General features: G+C 40.3%; 1 protein-coding gene across 4 annotated transcripts in view; it reads right to left on the reverse strand.

The window, feature by feature from the left end:
- The window catches only part of DCC (DCC netrin 1 receptor), a 1101219-nt gene that overhangs the window by 34060 nt on the left and 1050422 nt on the right, over positions 1–16737 (reverse strand). For all 4 annotated transcript variants that reach the window (XM_060761267.2, XM_060761265.2, XM_060761264.2 and 1 more), the window contains exon 27: positions 4702–4914. In XM_060761267.2, coding sequence (XP_060617250.2) covers positions 4702–4914 — 213 coding nt within the window. The remainder of the gene's footprint in view (positions 1–4701; positions 4915–16737) is intronic.

Here is a 16737-nt window from a genome sequence, read left to right on the forward strand (position 1 = left end):
CAGGTTTTCACCATCCTTCTGAAGGACAGGAGGGAGAGGGCTGATCTAATATTGCCAGGAAGGGCTTTCCATAACTGGGGGGGGGGGGGGGGGGCAATCACTGAGAAGGCCTTGTCTCTCATCCTCACCAAATGTGCCAGTGATGGTGATGGGACCAAGAGCTGGGACTCCACAGAAGATCTTAATTTCCACAGTGGCTTGTAAAGGGAGTTGTGTTTGGACAGGTAAACTGGGCCAGGGCTGTATAGGGCTTTATAGGCCATAGCCAGCACTTTGAATTGTGCCCAGTAGCAAACAGGCAGCCAGTGGAGCTGATGTAAAATGGGAGTTGTGTGCTCCCTGTATGCCACCCCAGTTATTAACCTGGCTGCTTCTCATTGGACTATCTGAAGCTTCTGAACTGTCTTCAAAGACAACCCCACATAGAGTGCATTGCAGTAGTCTATCCTGGATGTATCGAGAGCATGGAGCCAAACTGCTAGTGCCTGGATAGTGGCTCTGTGGTCCTTCAGTGGCCAAGAGAGAATGTGAAACATTATCTACATATATGCAAATGGGAACACAAAGAAGATGCTGCCTTCTTTAATCTCTAGAAGATCCAGAGGATTTGGTCTTGTTTATGCTTCCCATTGTAGAAACAGCAGGGCTGTCGGGCACCTTTTGTCCTGCTCAGTCAATAAATGGGCATGAGGTATGATGGGGTATGATGTGGAAGATGATAGGTCAGTTATGTGGACAGAGTACGCCAGGAGAACACTTTGTTAAGGAGAGGCAGGATTACAGTCAATGTACTCTACATGTCCTGGCAATGGACAACCTGTATTATGTAAAACAGCTACACAAGTTTGTTCATATTACAGTTAGCTGCAATTAGCTCTCTCTTTGAACTGTAAATACATTGTAAGATAATAAATGCCCATTTACAGCACAGTTGCAGAAATAGGACCCAAGGATTATATCTTACTGGTAATTCTGACTAGAGTACACCCATTAACTCAAATATTGATTCCAGAGGCAGCATACATGTAAAATAACATTGTTTCAGTTGATCTACTTCAGTTGAAACAAGCAACACGGTATAAGCCAAGAACAATACTGACTTCTTTATTTTAATTCTTACGGGTTTTGCAGCTACTGAGAAGGGTCATTGTTTAGTGTCTATGCAGTAAAGTCCTGCAATCAATTTAGGTAAATGTTGCTACACACATGTAAGATGATAACCCACCTTATATGAGTTGACTGTTGGTCTGGCTACATAGTTTTGACTTCAATGTAGCGCTGAAGAATGGTTTTCTGAGGAAAGTCCTTGCCTATCTCGTCATACCATCTACCCTGTAGACAGTTGTGGCATGTCTACCCCCCCCCCCCCCCTTTAAGGTAGATGAGATGGATGGCATAATATTGTCTGAAATGTGTTGATATGGACTACTGGGGGCCCTTCTACATAGCCATATAACCCAGAATATCAAGGCAGAAAATCACACAATATCTGCTTTGAACTGGGTTATCTGAGTCCACACTGCCATATATTCCAGTTCAAAGCAGATAATGTGGGATTTGTTGAGCTGTGTGGAAGAGACCCTGGGATGGGAGGCCTGAACTAAGACAGAATGACTCAATCCCATAGTGGGAAACAATGTCAAGATATCAATCCACCTTTAAAAAAAAAATCGAGAAATTTCATCTATCCCAAGACAGGCAGGCCATAAACAATAAACACTCTTCCTGATGGTTTGCTACCAACCAACAAACAAAAAAAGTTTTACAGTTACTTTTTCATATTTTTTATCTCTCTTTGAGAAAGGCTTTTACAGAATTGAGATTTCAGAAAATGCCAGTCGCCTTCTGGAGGAGATGTACTTTCACATCCCTGTAACTGACAGATTGTGTTTTTACGATAATGGCGGCACAGGAGACTTAGTGTATTACCTGTTATGTTGTCCAGTATACACTGGCCCTAGAGAGTGTTGTCACTGTTTAAGCCACAATGCAGCAGCTAGCCAACTCAGAACAAAGTATTTTGTTATATGATGAAAGGGTATATTTTTCTAAATATGTTGGCTTCTTTGCAATTGCAGCAAAGAAAATCAGAATGAAAATCCCAACTCAATTGGTTTTTTATAATAGGAAAGTATGATGCTTTGGAGAATTAATATTAGAAATAGTAACATTTCTTTTTAGAAGCTATAAATCAGTGGTTCCCAATCTTTTTTTGATCAGGGAACACTCTCCAACATTAGCACCTGTTGACCATTTTTGGTCGACTTTAGATTCGATTTGGTTACTTGGGGTGCTGATTCAGAAAATTGCAATGGATAGACCACATCAGCTGGAGTTTTGATACAGAACATATGCCATCCAGTAGTCTCCATCTACCCACAGAAAACCATATTTAATAAGCCTTGGCATTATAAGAGAGTTTCACAAGACCAGTTACTCTCATTGCAAAGGTGTAGTAATGTGAGGCCACAGATCACATTTTAGTTCTTGCAGACCACTGGTGGTCCACAGATCACAGGCTGGGAACCACTGCTATAAATAGTTCTTAAATTGTGTTTTTCTTAATTTTTTTATATAATCAATATACCATATTGTTTATTCATCCACATTAGCAGTTACTTCTCTATATTGTATTTTGTGATGTGTGTTTGCCCATGGCTATAAGCAATAAAACTTTGGATTGAATTGCTGTTGGAAGTAGCTGTCTCTGGTAGCTCCGCAGGAAAGCTTTTCCCATTTCTGTGTAGGCATAAACATATATCTATGCAATCATCATCATCATCATCATCATCATCATCATCATCATCATTTTTTTTAATCCACAAGGTGACTGTGGTCCAGAATGGGAGTAGTCCTGGAGTTGCTTCTGGGATGACTGGGAATCTACCAGTCGTATCACTTGCCATGGCTGCTCTAATTGCATATGTTTATGTTTAAAAGCAGAGAACTATGTTCTGCCAGGGTTAAACAGGGCTGTGGCATCTTTGTAAAATGTTTAAAAGCAATGCTTTTGGGTTGGGAAGATTAGCTATTTACAAGAAATGTTGCTCAGGAGACACTTATCTGTATTTGCTCAGTCTTCGAGGAGACTCTTTCCGTGTGCAATGGGAAGTTGCTGTTAAGTGTGAGAGAAATAAGGTTGAACACTGTGAAAGCCACCTACTGCATGGCTATCAGCCTCCTTCCAGTAAACTCAAATCAAGGAAAAGCTTCATAAGGACCACCACTCCTCTTACTGTTCTCAGAACAACAGCAAGAGCATCCCTCTGGGCAGCTAAACCAAGAAATTCCAAATGTATAGTCCCCAGTGAGGGTCTGCCTCCAGGGGCAAACCAAGAGTGGACAACTTAGAAGTCCCTGAACAGACTCAAAAGTGGAACTCCAGCTGGCAGATCAAAAGATAACCTGGCAAAATGGCACTACCTAAATTAATCCTCTACCTTGAGCAGCTGTGGAGCAGAACAAACAACTCAGGATCTGTATACTTGTCCACAATGCCCTGCCTCGTGTACAGAGGAAGAATTGCTTAAAGCTACAGACAATGTGGTTGCTGTTGCCCGTTTTTGTCAAAAGATATTTGGTCGTGTGTCCTCCCTCTATTTTATCAGTTTTTATGCTTATTTATGTAATACTTTTGACACAAAATAATAAAAGTTTATTTGTACAAAGCATGTGTTCTACAATTGAGCAACAACTTTGTTCCCTTAATATTATTCTGCAGAATACGGATGTGCAAGAGAGACTGAGGTGCTGAAAGACACTTTATTAGGTTCACAGCAGAACTGAAATTTGAACCCAAACTTATCTGCTTCATAGCTAATTCTCATAACCACTATAACCACTACACTATATTAAGGTCACTGTGCAAGCCCCTGGTTGTGCAGTGGGTTAAAGCCCTGTGCTGGCAGGATTGAAGACCGACAGGTCGCAGGTTCGAATCCAGGGAGAGGCGGATGAGCTCCCTCTATCAGCTCCAGCTTCTCATGCGGGGACATGAGAGAAGCCTCCCACAAGGATGATAAAAACATCAAATCATCCGGGCATCCCCTGGGCAACGTTCTTGCAGACGGCCAATTCTCTCACAACAGGAGCGACTCCTGACACGACAACCCCCCCCCCCCAAAAAAAACTGTGCAAGCACTTTCTCCATTACTACAATTAACAAAAATCCTCTGGTCATTTCTAGACAGATTTCAAAGGTTATATTCAGTCTAATCCTCCAACAGGATGAAAAACTCTGAGAAGAATGGATTCTTTCTCACTCCTCCAGCTCTGATAAGCCTGCTTTGGAGTTTGGGGATTATTCCAAGCAGACTGGGATATGGAACACTACAAAAGAGAGAACAGGATGTCTATTTTCTTCCATGGAAGTTTGCTCAAATGATGTTGAATGGCACCTCAAGCTAGAAAATTCTGAAAAATCTGTCTGATATATGAGCACAGCCTATAACCAAATTCATCACAGGGCCAGCCTAGAAACAGCATTACCTACTTTATTCTGCTCAAGCTGTGAAAGCACAACCAATTTTCAAACTATTTCCCCGATTCTAAACAACATAGCATGATGGTTTGCAATATTGCTCATGGATAATGATACTGGAAGGGTGGCAATAAAGAGAAATGAGTATTATCAAGGAGAACATATTTTGTGCAAGAAAAACTTAGCCGCCTTCCAGGCAGTAGTTTCAACAGTGTACTCACCTGTTTGAGATAAAAGTGGTGTATAAGGGACTTTCGGTTCTATTGCACTCATTGGCGGAGGTAGCAAGGGGTTGGCGAAGCTGCGGAGAGGATGCGTAGGCCGGACACATGCTGTTGGAATTGTCCTGCTTGGGGCATCCTCATTGCTGGGATGTTCAGGCTGTGATTGTGGTAACATGGTCGTTTGTTGTGGGGCTGGTGCTTCACTCACTGCTGCAAGAAGATAAGTAGAAATTTAAGACAATTTTCGTCCCAAATCCTGGACACCAATGATTTTTTTTTTTTGTAGGAGCATACTCCAAAGCTATGAAATGTACTTGTCCAGGTTAAATTATACTCTTCAGGCTTGTAGGAAGAGAAGGGGAAAAAGTTGAAATTTTATTCCAGTCAAATATGTCCTAAACCCATTAGCTAGTCCCAATTGTTCAGGTAAACCCACTCAATCAGTGGCATTTACATATGTTTTGATTCAATGTTTTGAGTTAGAATCATAGAATCATAGAATCAAAGAGTTGGAAGAGACCTCATGGGCCATCCAGTCCAACCCCCTGCCAAGAAGCAGGAAAATTGCATTCAAATCACCCCTGACAGAGGGCCATCCAGCCTCTGTTTAAAAGCTTCTAAAGAAGGAGCCTCCACCACACTCCGGGGCAGTGAGTTCCATTGCTACACGGCTCTCACAGTCAGGAAGTTCTTCCTCGTGTTCAGATGGAATCTGAATTAGCAAATGGATTGACCTTCAACAGTTAATTCAGAATTTGAGATGAAGCAAGGAGCATCCATTTTTCACTGGCTGAAAAATAATTTACAATACATAACTTATGATACATGCTGAAATGGAAACAACCACTGTTTGCATAAATCAGACCATATTTCATATTTGGACTAAGGAGGAATCCAGGAATTGATGTGGTGGTTGCCTGTCATAGGGGGAAACGTCAGGAGAGAATGCTTCTGGCCATACAGACCGGAAAACACACAACAATCCAATGTGGTAGTTATTTATGAATTTGTATGGGCATAAGTTAGCATAAGTCACTGAAGCTCAGACTTTGGTTTCAAATCATTGCCAAAACAGACAAACGACCATGCATAGAATACATCAAATGACTGGATTAGTTCCTTTGCATAGACCATTAGATCATTAAAATGACTGTAGTTTCTGATGAGCACTAAAGTCAAAGAGGTTGCTTAATTTCTGTTTGAATGATTCCCAGCTCCATTTTAACTTAAGACATCTGTAATAGTACCAAAGCTTTTGCTTTCTGCTTTATTACCTTATATCCAGAATCAATTTTTCTGTGGTTTGAGTAGTCACACTAGAGTTGCATGCATAATATGAGGCTATCTTACTGTCAGGTATCTTCCTTGTAAAAGAGGGCTTGTAGGAGAAGCCTGTGAATACATGAACCCAATGGGCACTCCCCATCCTGGACACAAAATCAATGGAATTTTATTTCTCCACAATGACTGCTGTGTGTGCGATGCAACCACTGGCAAGCTGTTCATGCTGTGAATGATTATTCCCACTGACAGAAACAGGAGTAATTCTTTCCAAAATACATGCCCTGTTTTGAGTGTGAATTCCTCCCTCCCTGAACTTAATTTTGTGGCAAAAGGCCACATCCTGGCCAGGTCTTATTAACTATAATATTATGCCAATGTAAGTAGGAGTTCTTTGGATACTACAGAAGGAGATCTCTAGTGATTTGTTGCATACTGGGTTTGGCTGGCTGTGCAATGATAGCTACCATGCTGAGGGTATTTAGTACTTCGCTATACACCAAGTGTTGCCTACTGTGCAGTGGACTGTGCCATAGTGGAGGCATTGAGAACTTCCTTGCAGAATGGCTTTACCAAGTTGTACAACAGTACTTGGATAGCACCAGGCAAAGTTCCATCCTCAACCCAAAAAGCCTCTGCTTGACCATGGGAGTGCATCAGGAAAGCTCCTTCATATGATCACAACTGACCAACTGTTCATCACTGAACTTCCATGGTTAGGTATGTTCCCTCAGCTCCCTAATATGTCCTTGTTCAATTATCTCACTTTTTTGAAAAAGGAGGGGAAAATCATCATGCAAATCTGTGAAGATTTTTGGCTGGCACCTTGGAAACCACTGCTAGTCAGCAGAGAAAGTGCTGGACTATACATCACCATTGTAACTTGGCCCTAGTAGATGCTTTGAGGCTCATCCTCCAATACTACTACTACTACTACTACTACTACTACTCATCATCATCATCATCATCATCATTGAAGTACGGATCATCAATGTTGCAATCCCAGGTGACAGCAGAATGAGAAGCAACTGGAAAAGCTTACAAGACATGAAGATTTAAAAATTGAACCGCAAAGACTCTGGCACAAGCCAGTAAAGATAGTCCCAGTGGGTGTAGTGCCTAAAGTCCTTGGCCTGCACTTAAAAACAATCAGGACTGACAACTGCAAAAGGCCACCCTACTTGGATCTGCATGCACTATTCACCGATACATCACACAGTCCTAGACACTTGGGAAGTGTCCAATGTGTGATCAAATACAAAAGCCAGCATAGTGATCTTGTTTGTTGTGTACTAAGCTAGTTCTTTATATAATAATAATAATAATAATAATAATAATAATAATAATAATAATAATAATAATTGTACCCACTTCTCCTTGCAGGCTCGAGGGGGAGTGTGAACTGCTATTACTCTTGTCTCTGAAGGAGAAAAGAGCAGCCAACACCTGTTGAACTTAATCCCTTGCCTTTTCCTTATGTATTATGTTTTATCTGTATTGTAGACAAGACACAGACTGAATTAATGTTTTGTAGGCTACCCTATCTGTCTGGCTATATCAGTGGTTCTCAACCTGTGGGTCCCCAGAAGTTTTGGTCTTCAATTGTGAGAAATCCTAATAGCTGGTAAACTGGCTGGGATTTCTGGGAGTTGTAGGCCACTAATCTATCTGATCTGCACATCATCACGGGCCCACTGAATATGATACTTGCCTTAGATCTTTGTGGTATGTGATGGGCAACAATGAGATTTACAATTCTCCATGATGCTCCCAAACACCTAATGTGGATGCACTCCAGGACATTGTGAGAAATGTGAAATATTTTCACCTAGCTGCCAACATTTGCTTCTAGATAATTCTCTAGAGTGAGACAGTCTTTGAGAAGAGTCCCATTGCCTGGAGCCAGCCCTGCGTACATTTCTTCCATATTTAGCAGGGAAAAGGTTCAGCGACAGTAGCTGAACTCTTACCAAGCTACACAAGATAATTACCTTACAATCTACTTCTAGCTTCCCACTGTTATGGAATGGACTGAAGCTCTGCAATTTAGGGATGAATATGAAAGTTGCATGTAGGAAAGACAATGAGAAGTAATCCGAAAGGAATAGCTTGCCACACACAACCCAATCCTCATTTGCCTCCCTGTTTTTCTAGGCACTTACTTTTGTAGGAAGATAAGTAATTACCGTCCAATTATTACAGCTTGGGACATAGTAATGACTATCGGCTAAACTGCCCTGACAACGTAATGCAGCCATAACTTCACAGGGCCACCTGGAGCGGAGAAAGACTTTGGTTCAATTTTCATGTCCATTTGTTGCTTGGTTACAAGTCTGGCAGGGGCAGGAACTATGTTAAATTATTGCTTCCCAAATGGTTATTTACGTCACTGAGTGTTTCATTTGCCCAGAGTGGATAAAGTTAAATGCACCAGGCTGGTACCCAAAGTACAGGCACAGCAGGGCCTGATATAACGAGTAATTGCTCCAAATGGAAGAAACACAATATATACCAGCACAGTTAAAATGCCACACCTTTTATTAGAAATAGTGCATAGATACAAAATAAAGGTTCATAAAAATGTCACAGCATATTTGTAGAACAATGAGTTACAGTTGGGCAAACTTTCATTAGTCTGATTAATAATTAGTCCAATAATAATGTGAATGAAACAGATGAGGAAAATCAATATATGATTTTTTTTTCTAATCACAAATCACAGCATAGCGTTTAGTAAGGTTTGTTGGGGGAAGGATACAGTGGTTGGCCCAAGGTTCAAGTATAGGTGAATAATAATAATAATAATAATAATAACAACAACAACAACAACAACTATTTTTATGCCCCGCCAACCATCTTCCCATGGGGACTCAGAGTGGCTTATAAAGAACAAAGCCCTCTAACTCCCAAGAGTTGTCCATTCTTGTTTTAGAGCTCATGAAAACTATCAGCTGTATATCAATGATTTTCCTGATGCCTTTGTGAAACCAGCACTCTCATGATGTTTGCTATCACCTGAATCTCAGAGTACATCTACACAGTAGAAATAATGTGATTTGATACCACATTAACTACTATGGCTCAATGCTATGGAATCATGGAGTTGTAGTTTGATGATGAACCAACACTATTTAGCAGAGAAGGCTAAAGACTTTCTAAAAGTACAACTCTCAGGGTTCTGTTGCATTAAGCTATGGCAATGAAAGTGTTGTCAAACTGTGTTAGTTCTACATTGTAGATGCACTCTTTGTAAGCAATGTTTAACATAGACAAGGAAGCCTATAAGAGTTGAAAACCCTAAGTATTTTGGATGTTCCTGTGTCATTGTAATAATTGTATCTGTACATCTTTGTGAGAACTTCAGTCTTTGGAGTAAAGATGGGAATTGTTTGCTGTTTTTATTCGCAGCAAGTAGCAAGGTATGACAGCGTGCAACCCCCCCCCCCCAAAAAAACAAACAAACAAAAAACAAAAAAAACCCCAAACCCACAAGTTTTTCATGCAACCCTTTTCCTCTTGGGAATTTTCATATCGTCCCTCCCTTGTTTCCAGAGGCATGAGATTTCTTTGTATGAAAAAATATATATGAGGATTTGTGTTTGTGTGCAAAATCCACCATTTTGTACAAAGAAATCATGGCCTAAATCCTATTATTAGTTCTGACTAAAGCCATTAAACCATTTTAATGTACTCATATGTTGACTTGACCATTCAACAATTCCCTTTGTGGGTCTACTTTAATTAGGAGTAAAAAAAAAAACCCAAAACAAAACCAGAATTCTTGCTTCTGGAAACAGAAGGGGTGGGGAGCAGGGAGATGAATGAAATTTATTATTATTATTATTATTATTATTATTATTATTATTATTATTATCATTATCATTATTATTATTATTATTTGCACAATGATATAGTTTTCATATTAAAATCCTCACACTCCAGAAACACACTTTTGGGTGCAATTTTATACAATCGTTATAGACTATTGCAGTTTCCAGACTAGGAATGTATCTTCACTGTAGAATTAATACAGTTTGACACCACTTTAACTGCTATGGCTCAATGCAATGCAATCTTATGAGTTGTGACTTCATAATGCATCTGCACTTTTTGGCAAAGAAAGTTAAAGTCCTTGAAAATTACAGCCCCCCCCCCCCATGATTCCATATCATTGAGTCAAAGTAGTATAAAACTGAATTAATTCTACAGTGTAGATGCACCCTAGGAATACTTTGCCAGCTCACTCTTTAGTTAGCAAGAAAGGAATGATCTGCTCCCACCATTGAAATAAGGGATGTGTAATTGGCAAGGGCTGGAAAGAGCCATAGGGAGGGCTCATGGAAGTGGTTCCTTGCCCAGAATCAAGGAAAGGGAGACACACACACACACACACATATGTGTGTATGTGTGTGTGTATGTACTAACATGGTCTTATGCGAGATAATAATTTGTATGTTACTCACTACTATAACTGTGCAAGAAGTCAAGGACTGAAGCTTTAAATAAAGCATAATTAAACAGTGACTCAAGGATTTTGTAAAACTAAAAGGAGGGGACTCCTCCACCCAGGTGGGAAGAATGATATAAGATATTATGGACTATGGCTGTGTGAGAGTTGTGTTGCTGCTGCTGTTGTTTAAACAAAGAAAGCTCAATTTTTTGGGATCTTGAATGCCAAACTGGAATTCCCATTTCTGTGCTGGCCTGCTATAATCTCAGAAGCCCTGAAAATGAGAAGCATGTCTTAATATGAGAAGTGTGCCTTAATACTAAACAAAGTGGTTTAATCCACTGCAGGTAAAAAGCCTCTTAATATCTACACTACTGAAGATCCTGAGAGCTTTACAGTCAGTCACGCAATGCAGATTGAAACCCCCCGAGACCCCAATCACATTTTTGTTTTGCTGGAGGTAAGAATCTCTCAGCTTATCTTCATGATGAGAAGAGATGGTTGAACTCTGGCTAGTACTTCTCTAGCAGGGGTCTCAGCAGAATGAAACACTCAAGCCCAAAGCCCACAGCCAGGTAAAATCTCCAGGCATTTCATTATGATGAATGCCTAGGTAAGCGGCGATATTTCACTTCAACCCCGAATGAGGTTCTAACCAAGCAACAAATGTTGTTCTAAAATGCATATTTGCAACTATTTCTCAGAATCATATTATTCAGTCCCATGGAAACAGAGGGGACATTTTTGTGAGCATGAACTGGAGGCATTGTAGAGTAGCAATTATGGGAAATAGGAGGCAATGGCACTTGTATATAGTTAATATCCTTTCCATCTTCCTAATGGTCATAGAATAAATATGTTTCTTGTCTTATGGAGTGCTGTCCTCCAGAAAGAAATGATTGCTAGTGAAGTTGCTGAACTTTGTAATTACCTGATTCAAAATACAGGTTTTGGACAAAATTCATGGTTTCATTTACTTGTAGCTGGAACAAAATAGTTTCACTAGGAGTTTGTCAAGTACTCCAGCTGATTCTATGACATGCTTCCCCTGTATGTTAACATGGAGTTACACTGGAAGACCTAGCAAATTTCTAAAGAGGATATCTTTCTAGGCCCTCTAGCACAACTCAGTAGTAGTATGATGGCACACTGGGAAGATTAAGGAGAAAACTACATGTGTCTGGCTATTTTCCCAGTGACCATCGGTATGCCCTAAATTACTATAATTCCCCCAAAATAAAACTCTACAAACAAGATTAAGTTCAACAATTGTTTACTAAATAATCAAGGTATAAAAGTGCACTTTGAATAAGTGAAATATAAACTCTGAGGTAACAACTATAATTTCTATGAGGTAAATATATTCTAATCTAAAATCTATAAACTATGGCAAATATAACTATTCTATGAAACGTGTTATCTATGAACTATCTATCTATAGGGCAAATATATGGCAAATATTTGATAAGGATGGCCTGTTCAAATTGCTAGGCCAGACCAGACACTATCTGGCAACTATCTATAAGCTATGATCAACAAAGAATGCCATAAGAAGTTCTATCACCAGCCCATTCTGGCTCTGAGTCAGAATGGGCTGCACCAACCGACCTCGGCCTCTAGGGGAAACCTAAGCTTCTCCCCTAAACTTGGCAAAATGGAACAGTCCAACAGGCAACAAGGAAATAATAAGCCGAGACATCACAAGTAGGCTTGTGCACAGTTCAGTTTGGTTGGTTTCCTTCAGCCAATGTAGCTTGTTCGGCTTGTTCAGCTCGCTGTAATGGAGGGCTCAGTCACCATGTTTTTTTGTTTTTGACTGAAATAGGGCCATGCAGCAGTCAGTCATGGCTCCTCTTCTCGTATTTGGCATCAGGTGGTGCACAAAGAAGCTGCATCGAGCTCACATGGGGTTTCCCTATGAGCCCTGCCTGTTGGGCCAATCAGAACAGAAGAACATTGTGACATGTCTTATGCAAGCTGTGTCTATTTAATGGCGTGGGCACCTCCATTGCTCTCAGTTGCATCCTGGCTCTAGAGAGGTGCTTCAGTCTGATTGCCTTGCCTCTGGTTCTCAGCTTTATTTTTTGGCTTGGCTTGGCCTCTCTCTAGCATTGAATATTTTAGATTTCCTTTATTTTCTTGCTTCATTTTATTTAGTGGGAGTTGGGAAAGTATGGGACGGATGGATGGGGTGCATGTTTGAAGACTTGGGAAAAAGAAAGAGCATCTCTTTGGTCTTGGAATCCTTTTCTTTAAAAATATTTGGGAGGCTCTGAGAGCCTCGAGTCACCCTTTAGCTTCTTTTTCTCTTCCCCTCATTTCCTCCAGAAAATACTTTTAAAATATTAACAATTATTATTATTAATAACAATCCCAGCAAATAAACAGTAAAGCCTCATTCTCAGAAAACTACTACCTAATTACTTACCTACCTATAATTTCATTCCTTTGCAAACAAGTTCTCTCTAATTATATTTCTCTCTGTGCTTTAAAAAGAAAAAAATCCTCAAAATCAGGGGATGGCCCAAATGTTATGAAACTTGGTAGGCTAACAGTGGAAGATATGGTCTCCAGGTGTGGTCATTTTCATCCTGATAGCCCTAAAATGATGGGAGGGGATCCTGGGAACCCCCCTTCCATTGTCACCAATGGGCCAGATTTAGCCACATTTTTCAGCTGCAGATCAAAAACAGCTATTTGGCTTCTTGCCTGTTTTGGGAGGTGTGCAAAATGTATCTGGTGTCTCCCAAAATTCAGTCCATAGAAATGGAATGAGGTCCAGATGAAATGCATAAGCCTATTCAGTGGTATGCTGAGGTCAGGTAATTTAATGGTGTTTGGTCATATCTGTGGTTTCAGGTAACTGTGGTATCACACCGTTTCAGTTAACTATTGTATGAAGGTCTTACTGTATACATTTTTAGTGCTATGAGGCTCAGATGGTAAAGCAAGGCACTCCACATACTGATATTGAGCTTTCCATGTAGATTTATGTTGGTCCAAATCCCAGCTAATGTCGAAACAGATCTTAACAAATGCTTTTAAAGGGGCTGTTGTTTACACATTCAAATAATATGGCTCAGTGACAGCTTCTGGCAGATTATCAATGCCTCTGCTGATATCAGAGTGGGGCACCTATGTGATCACCTGAAGAAGGGCCACTTTCCTTCCATCTTCCTAATTGTTCTGACATTGACAGAGGCAGCTACATGATCAGGAAGGGGAAGCAGTGACTATTGGCACCTCTGTCAATGTCAGTAATGGACTCTTACATGAAGAAGGAGGATGGGTCATTTCCCCTTTTAATGCTAGTCACATGAGCACTCCATTTTAATGTCAACAGGGACACCCATGATTATCAGGTGCTTGTGCCGAGCTCTGTAGGTGTGAAGACAGTGTCAATACAACCCCTGTGTTGATGAGTGAAGAAAAAGTGTGGTGGTGCTATTGTCCCATCTGGAAGAGTAGATCAGGATGAACTGGACACAATCTAGCTGCCCAGATTGTCACAAAGCAGCAAGATACTCCAGAGTTTCCAGGAGTATTCCTTGACATTGCCCCAAGTAGAACAAAACAGTTTAAAATTCACTGGAAGTAGCTGTGTGTCATGAAGGCAGACAGCCTTCCATTTACAGTGGGCTTATGGCATTTGCTGGAAAGCTTGTAGTCCACAGGAGCAAATTTTCTAACTTCTGTGGAAGACACTGTTCCATTGAGTCTGTTTCTTGGATCCTAATGTTGAAATCATCCCTGAAAGATGCTCATGTGAAGCTTTGCCTAGTGTTGACTTCAGATTGCTAGAATTTACAAATTGGGCCTGCCCTTTCCATGGCATGGCAATTTCAATCATGTGACTGTGGTGGCAGCAATGGTAGCAATGCCAAAAATCTTTCAAAACTGCTCCCACAATTCTGAAATACAGCAACACCACAACTGTGGTTTCAAAACAGGTAGAAAGTATTATGTCATTTCATAATTGTGCTTCTCAGCAAACAATATAGGCCATGGGGAGATGTCAGCTATGGTCAAAATAGCTTACTAAAACAGCATAAGCTGACTTTTTAATATATTATTTATTTTACACTGATAGTAGTATGAATCTAATCCAAAAGAAAGTACATGCTTATCATACACCTTGAACCTTAAAGAAAAAAAATGCTTTTTTTCAGGTGGCACAGGAGTAATTTCAGAAGTGGGAGAGGTGCCCTTGGAGAGCTGTGAAAGAAAGTAAAGGTGCACACATGCTGCATGTTGCCTATTCCTGCTCTAGTATCAATTCTTAATTTCTGTTAGCATCATTGGAGATTTACTGTTGCTGAGTACCACACTAAGGTAAAAGGTAAAAGGAATTTTAGAAGACAATCTTAGCAAATTCATATCTAAACAACACAAGTTGATAACAGTTACAAGCAGTTTTACTGGCAACCTCTCTCTCTCTCTTTCTTTTTCTCTTGCTGTAGCAAAGAGAAGAAGAATCCAGAAAAAGAAACTGGAAGAAAGAGAGCCAAGGGACATTTTCACACAGGGCATTTTAGCCCTGTGTTGCTGCTTTGTTTTGCGGCTTGAAAGGGGCCTACCGTGCACCATCACATGATACATGGCAGGCCCCTCCCACATTCCTCCCAAAGGACTTCCTCCACCACTACAGGGAGGAATGTGCATTTTGGGTAACTTCAACAGAGCTACCTACACTTTCCTCCCTTTTTTCCTTGTATTATGGGGGGAAATGGCGATGGGACAATGTGTGTTGCCAGGCATTTCTGTCCTTTCTCCTATCTGATGGGGACAGGAACAGGGTGCCAACACACAATTTCCAGTCTCCATCATATGATGGGGAAGGAGGGAGGGCGCATGGGGTGCCACAAGCCTCCACACATGCCTTCCCTGTTGCTGGCAATGGCCGGCAAAATGGCATGACTCAAAAGGGCTGTGTGAAGAGTTCCTAATTAACTGAACTATAACCTCTGACTTGACCAAACCTTGTAAAAGAATGTCCAGGGAAGCACTTTATTTTCTACCTACTAGTGCAATTAAACCCTATTTTCATACCTCTGATCCCTTCTAGATACAATACATTGCCTTCTCACCCAGTGTTTTTAAACTTTTTAAAAAAAATTTAATCCTTGCTATTGGCCCTGCCCACTGGGTTTTTAGTCTCGGTGTTTAAATTATTGTGATTTTACATTGTTTATGTCTTTTATATTGTTTCTGTATTTAATTTTTTTATTTTTATATTTTACTGTTGTATGTTGTTTATTGCATTGTTGTATTGTTGTACTTGGCCTCATGTAAGCCGTCCTCAGTCCCCTTGGGGAGATGGTGGCCGGATATAAATAAAGATGGTGATGATTGTTATTATTATTCCTAAGAGTAGCAATCCAGCAACTCAGGTTGGAACATGACTAGAAGAGAAATCACAGAAGAAGGAAACTGTTTCCATAGCATGAAAACAAATATTTTATTTAGGATAGCAAAGGAAAAACAGGCCCAATCCTAGAGTTCTGAAACCCTCGAGTTCTGAAATACTCTGTTTAGATGTTTCCATAATACCTGCACCTCCCACGATACATCTTTGAAATGTAAAGACTGTCAAGATCAGCAATCTTAGCACAAGCAACTGAAATCGGCCTTTCCCCCTCATTTTCTTCATTTTCTCTTTCAGTAGACGGTTGAGTGGGGACATTTTTGCTAAAGGTGATTTTTCAGCATTGGCTTCTTTCTAGTTCATTAGAAATGTGTTTCAAGAACAGAGAAGAGGGATTTGAGCATGCCCCATTTGGTAGAATGAATGGGTATGCTATCTGTAATGTCATTGCACATGATGAATTTGAAGGGTGCCTCTTTCCAATCAATAGCATGTTCAGTCATGTAACAATGCAGGGATAGGTACTCTGAGACAAGTTACTCTAATACAGAGGTTTTCTACTTGTCTACACATGGATCTTTCTGACTGAAAGTTTTAAAAGGCTGGCAAATTTATCTGCTATCAGACTATATTATTTATCTTCAACTCAATACTGTCTAGTCTGATTCATATTAGCTATTTGAGTTCAGAGTCTGGAAATATTGTACCTTCCAGTATTTCACAGCTGAAAACTCAGCTGTGTGTGGCCAAAAAACATCAGAGTGCAGTCAAGATTGCAACAAGGAAGAACGCACATTCTAGGAGAAACTGCAGCAGTTTGCATTTGCCTAGGCCTACTGGAAAAAACAAATTTCTGCTCTGCCTCTCCTTTCCCCCTGCTAACTTTTTTACACTCTGAACTCAATTTGCAACCTTTGAAGTAAGCTGAGGAAAAGAG

Source organism: Anolis sagrei, chromosome 2 (genome assembly GCF_037176765.1).
Source record: "Anolis sagrei isolate rAnoSag1 chromosome 2, rAnoSag1.mat, whole genome shotgun sequence".
NCBI classification, from domain to species: domain Eukaryota; kingdom Metazoa; phylum Chordata; class Lepidosauria; order Squamata; family Dactyloidae; genus Anolis; species Anolis sagrei.